Source organism: Doryrhamphus excisus, linkage group LG16, assembly GCF_037039965.1.
Source record: "Doryrhamphus excisus strain RoL-2023G ecotype Guam linkage group LG16, RoL_Dexc_Guam_v1.1, whole genome shotgun sequence".
Taxonomy (NCBI): Eukaryota; Metazoa; Chordata; class Actinopteri; order Syngnathiformes; family Syngnathidae; genus Doryrhamphus; species Doryrhamphus excisus.
This window is the reverse complement of record NC_136372.1, coordinates 8,673,691-8,679,769: the sequence shown is the minus strand read 5'-3', so window position 1 is coordinate 8,679,769 and position 6,079 is coordinate 8,673,691. Positions and strand designations below refer to the sequence as shown.

Genomic DNA, 6,079 nt, shown 5'->3' with positions numbered 1-6,079 from the left:
TTGTCAGGCTTCCATGACTGGCTCCATTCTGTCACGTCAAGTGAGTGTTATAATTCCCAGGACAGTATGGCCCTGACATAAAGACAAATAGCAGCTGGCAAGTACAATGGCAGTAGGAGTAATAGAACTAGTGTTGTGTTGTTTACCCAGGGCTTTAATTAACAGCCCGCCAGCATCAGTGGTGTTTCTCCAGCTCTATTGTGGCTCACATAATCATATTGTCTATGTTGTGATGTCACTAACTTGTCTATTTAAGACTTAACGCTTGGCAGTAGAGCAAGCAGAGGATGCTGCAAAGGATGCTAGAAAGCTATCAAATCACCTGCAGGGGAATAGTCTGCATTTCAATGAAGTCTTCTGGCTCTTTTTGCAATGCAAACACCGCTAACTATCAGCTGCAGTCCATGGAGGGCTATGCTCTTATGGACTCTACTCACTCTAGGTAAGTTAACGTTTGCATTTTAGTATTTGGGAAGGATCAATGAGTACTAATACCTGATGACATCATTTCTCCGTTCTAAACCGTGTTCGGTTCTTATTAGCTTTACAGCTGGATCAGAAAGCTGTGATCGTGGGCCCGACACAGGCAAGGACGTTTGATCCGGCCCACCTTGCAGAACAAACAAAAACCTCAAAACTTCCCAAAAAAACATACCAATGGTCTCATCCTATGTATGGTCTTCAAAGCACTTTATAACATCTGACATAAGGAAAGGATAGGGTTCTCCACCCTGCTTTCAAAAAGTCTTTATTCACCAATTTATAGTGTGACTGTTGACAGAAAAAAATTGGGTTCACGAATTAAGCAAATACGAGTTAAGCGAGGTCATTGGCTGTTGTTTCCCTAACATATTCACATGTAAGCCCAAGTAGGATATTTCTGATTTCGGAGCAATCTTGAATGCAACATTACCAAGAGACTTCTTTCAACACATCCCCTATTCTGCTCACAACCACTATGCTGGGTTAATACTGTGATAGTATCACTGCATGAAAACTAGGGCTTTAACTAACGATCAATTAATCAGACCACTATTAACCGCTGCTATGTCGTATAATATTGGATTTTCTTGGCAAGCCATATTTTGTTATATTATTTATTTTGAGAATAAGCCGGACACCCATGAAAAATGAGCTGTGTTTTTTCCCTGGTACTCCACCTTTGAATCACATTCCAAAAACATAGAATAATTTGATTTGATTTGATACATATTGTTTTTCAAGGTACGAAAAGCCCTTCACAATTAAGTGAACCCATTATTCACTCAATCCTCAATCACACATTGGTGGCGGTTATCTATACATCTGTGGCCACAGCTGCCCTGGAGTAGTATGACGGAAACAAGGCTGCCAATGGCCCACATTTATTCACATTACCAACACGACTAGGTGGATAGAGCAAGGATCAGGGCAAGCCTGCTCTACTTCCTGAGACACTTCCGCCCGTACAACATTGAGCATACATTGATTTGTGCTATTTCTGAGGGAAATGAATAGTTGAACTCTCGTTTGCAACTTTAGGAGGCAGCTATGCTGAAAACAACTGCACAACTCGCAGATGCCTGGCAGACATGTTGGTCAACAAAAAATTAATCACTCAGCCCCAACGTGACAACTGCACTCAGTTCATATACGTATCAGCTATTGAGTACCAGACCATCAAAGTGGTGAGTACTGAACCAACGACAACAAGGAATGCTAAGATACTAAGATGCTAAGATGCTATGATATGACTGCAATATCCCTTTGTCCCAATTTATTGCAGGACACAAAGAATCTTCGTTTAAACTGCCGTCTACAGGCCATAGTTGTGAGCTGTCATCTCTGTCATATCTTTTAACAAATAAGCATTGGAAGTGATGCCTTTAATTGTAAATGAATGAATTGTCACTACAGGAATGGACAGATGATGACTTGTACTGGGACCAGTCAATTTACGCATATGACGAGGTCATTCTGCCCGTCAACAAAGTGTGGACCCCAGAGATCCATATAGCCAACGGGTACAATTTATACATAATTTTTGTTTCACACAGTCAGTGATTAGCGTTTACATACAGTCTTTTATTGTTACATCTTCCAGAATATCAGCGAGCACACAGAACGGCTTTCGTGACCTGCTGGCGTTCAGCAACGGCACCTTGAGGCACAGACTGGTGATGACAGCAGAGATCAACTGTGAGTTTAACCTCTTCAACTACCCCTTTGCTGAAGATGAGTGTCCTGTGGCCATCCAAGCCTGGTCAACGCAAGGTAGGCCCCGTCATAGTACTGAAATTGCAGTAATGCAATACTACGATTCAAATACTCAAATACTACGATTTTAGTCATTATTAGTACAACAAACACAAACCACTTTCCAGTGTTGCATTTTAAGAAGAATTCATTGGTCTCGCCCAGGATGCGGTACACACATGGAAATTGGTACTGTGACGGTGTTTGACGGTAGCCATGGCGACTGGGAAACACTGGGCGCTTACCTCCACTCTCCATCTTATGACAGATACTTCATCTCGGTACGTTCTAATCATCCCTTTTACTTCTATTGCATATTATTTCACAATACCAGTTGGTGTAATACTTCAGTGCAATACTTTTTGTCTCATCAGACCACAGAGTATTTTCCCAAAGGTCTTGGGGATCATCAAGTGTTTTCCGACAAAATTGAGACGAGCCTTAATGTTCTTTTTGTTCAGCAGTGGTTTTGGTCTTGCAACTCTGCCATGCACGCTGTTTTTATCCAGTATCTTTCTTATGGTGGAGTCATGAACACTGACCTTAACCAAAGCAAATGAGGCTTGCGGTCACTTGGATATTGTTGTGGGGTCTTTTGTGACCTCTTGGATGAATCGTATCTGTGCATCTAGGGTCATTTTGGATGGCCTGCCACATAGGAAGGTTCACCACTGTTCCATTTGTGGATAATGGCTCTCACTGTGGTAGGCTGGAGTCTCAAATGTTTTGAAATGGTTTTATAACATTTTCCTGAATGATAGATCTCAATTAATCTCAGTTAATTTAGGTTTCCTCCCACATTCCAAAAACATGCTAGGTTAATTGGTGACTCCAAATTGTCCATAGGTATGAATGTGAGTGTGAATGGTTGTTGGTCTATATGTGCCCTGTGATTGGCTGGCGACCAGTCCAGGGTGTACCCCGCCTCTCGCTCGAAGACAGCTGGGATAGGCTCCAGCACCCCTGTGACCCTCGCGAGGAATAAGCGGTAGAAAATGAATGAATGAATGAATTTTCTAGATCACCTACTTTAAATAATTTATTTCTCTATGGATATAAAGTTTAGGTTGAGACTCACCATGTTTCCATGGTCCAGGTAGTGCTGAAGATCAGACAACAGAACCCCTTCATCACCCTACTACTTCCGAGCATTCTGCTCATCTTGGCCGACATGGTGAGCTTTGCCCTGCCACTGGGAGGCGGCGAGCGCAACTCCTTCAAGGTCACCCTGGTGCTGAGCTTCACCATGTTCCTCCTAATCCTCAACGATCAGCTGCCTGGCGACAGCGAGTGCAGCCCTGTGATCAGTCAGTAAACTACAACACTACTGCATCATCATCATCATGTGAATGGGGATAACTGACCATGTTGGTTATGCTGCAGAAAACCACTTTTGTGTGTGCTTGGTGATGCTGGTGGTGAGCATGCTGGTCTCCATGGTGCTCACACACGTGGCCAGAAATGGAGGCATCGTTTTCTGTTGCTGCCGCAAAGGACCAAAGCCTGGAAGCAATCAGAACAAAGCGGATCAAGGTGAGGGGAGTCATGTGGTACACCGATTATCACAACACACAGAGCCGTTGGAGCAATATAAACCATGTTTTGGCAGAAATCAAAGCAGACGTCAGTGTCATCCAGCTGAACGACTCAGAGGACACTCAGATGCTCAAGAAGGTGGTGGACTTCCTGGAGGCCATGAAAGCCCAAGAAATTGAGAGTAGCAACAACGAGATGTATGCTGATAGAATAGACAAGACCTTTTTCTGGTTCTATTTCATTTTGGGAACACTGTACTTCTGTGCGATGATCACCGTGATGGTGAAATATAACTGCGAGGTTAACCACTTGGATTTCTGGTAACTGCTGCCATGTTAGAAACGCTCATATGCACGAATACATTGGACCACCTCTAGCACCATCAAAGGGGACCTATTGTGATTTTTTTGACAGTTTTTCTGAGCAATAAATGTAGTTAGAATGTTACATTACTGTGTAAAATGATGCCAAAGTTTCAGATAATGAGGTTTGCACATTTGGAAGTGAGCCAAATGGAGACCACAACTCAATACAAAGTGTTGAAAATGAGCATAATAGGTCCCCTTTGCACATACATGAGAAGAAAATAGTAAATCAGCTTCATTTAAGCATTTACCTCCTCAAAGGAGGATAATACAATGAATATATAATACATTTTTATAGGCCTTATTTAGAATGGCTTGGGAGCAGCACTTGCATAAACTGGTGTTTGTCGCCCTCTAGTAGCTACAACATTCACTGCACGCAAAATGGGCTACTGTTGTATTTAGTATCTTGACTTTTACAAAAATGTTACTGGAATATAGTTGTTTTCCCACTGTGTGCCAATTAAACAACACTGATCTTGCATTTTGTGTCTTTACAAAGCAGTCGTGGCATTTTAAGACCTTTGAATGCTCAATTTGAGGAGTAAACGTCATTTGTAAGGATAGTCGGTGGATGGCGGGGGCCTCCAGCTTGTGCTCACTGTCGGTATGCAGTGACGTCACAAAAACAATCTGAAACCGAGCGGTCAGAGCCACCTTAACTTCTTTCACTGCTCACTTCCAAATGCGCAAATCTCATTATCTGAAACTTTAGCATTGTTTAACATGATAATACAAAATTCTAACAACATTTATAGGTCAGAAAAGTGGAAAAAGCGTAATAGGACCCCTTTAAAGAAAACTTGATCATGCTGGTGGACCAGCATCATTATTGAGACCTGCGGTCTCATTTATAAAACTTGCTTACGCACAAAATGTGTCTTGAAAGTTGCGTACGCAATTTCTTACTCACACACTGTTCATGAACTTTCATCACCAGCTCGGGCAGCGCTGTATCTTAACAGCTACAACATAGCATTGCATTTCTCTTGCACACTCTCCATAGTCTTCCACTTCCTGTTGCCCTCCTTAGCAGTACAACAGTGCTCTCTACTGGTCAGAGTGTAGCAGTTATGGTATCATTATGCTATTTCTTCAAGGCACAACATAATGTTTGTTTTGCTTCCGTCTTCCTTAATAACATGAAATAGTCCATTTCATGAGAAGGGGGGGGGCAACGGTCGAAAAATTTATGAACGATTACGCGCTTTTAAACACGCGAAATAAGACTAAAAGAGTAGCTTGACAATGTAGCTTAAATTGAAGAAACAACTCAATAATCACTTTTTATGAGTTCTTTGGCTGCCCCTGGAATTGACTTTAATATAGTTAACATGTATTTTGTATTATTTCTAATTTAATTCTTGTTTATTTTATAACAGAAAAAACACCTTTTCGCAAGATGGATGGGTTGTCTTCCAATTTGCCTGACTTAAAATCGATGCATACCTATTTCAATTGGGTCAAAATGTATGTGCTTTCTTGGTGAGGACTTGACCTTGTGTGAACTGTCGAAGTGAATCTGTGTGCCAGGTGAGTTTGTTTGTCATATATTCATAAAACTGTATAGAGCTACTATTACAAGCAACTACTATCGTAACAGTTTCATTTAGTGTAAATTGATTGGTCGTGCCTGGAGAGTGGGTGCACGGATGACGTCAAGGAAATGTGACTGTAGTCGAGGTTGGCGGGTTTTTTGGCAGTGTTGTTGTGTTCAATAAACGGAGCCCACCCAACTTGTCCAGGAGGAGCGACTCTATTCGCAATACACTATTAAAAGTCAACACATGTCAACATATGTCCAATCTTTATGAGTCAAAATGGCTGCCTACTTTATATATCAGTAAACTATGCATGTCAAGCGGGTTAGAAACTGGTTTGAAAGTATCTTTTTTAAGACAGGAATATTTTTCCCTTAGGTAAATTAATGTGAAATTTAATGA

General features: G+C 41.6%; 1 protein-coding gene across 1 annotated transcript; it reads left to right on the top strand.

Annotated features, from left to right (window-relative positions):
- The first annotated feature begins 292 nt into the window (after window positions 1-292).
- LOC131103294 (5-hydroxytryptamine receptor 3A-like) lies at window positions 293-4,713 on the top strand. Its single transcript, XM_058049429.2, has 9 exons — window positions 293-442; window positions 1,522-1,667; window positions 1,766-1,810; window positions 1,897-2,003; window positions 2,084-2,253; window positions 2,401-2,516; window positions 3,332-3,542; window positions 3,619-3,768; window positions 3,845-4,713. Exons 1-9 carry the CDS (start codon window positions 373-375, stop codon window positions 4,093-4,095), a joined length of 1,266 nt encoding a protein of 421 aa, XP_057905412.2. The 5' UTR covers window positions 293-372; the 3' UTR covers window positions 4,096-4,713.
- Window positions 4,714-6,079: the final 1,366 nt, after the last annotated feature.

Bases quoted from the DNA above. Each gene is read 5' to 3' on its own strand.
- LOC131103294 (XM_058049429.2), top strand. From the start codon at position 373: ATGCAAACACCGCTAACTATCAGCTGCAGTCCATGGAGGGCTATGCTC. The intron at 443-1,521 runs GTAAGTTAACGT...TTGCAACTTTAG, and splicing joins ATGGACTCTACTCACTCTAG to GAGGCAGCTATGCTGAAAAC. The intron at 3,543-3,618 runs GTCAGTAAACTA...GTTATGCTGCAG, and splicing joins CGAGTGCAGCCCTGTGATCA to AAAACCACTTTTGTGTGTGC.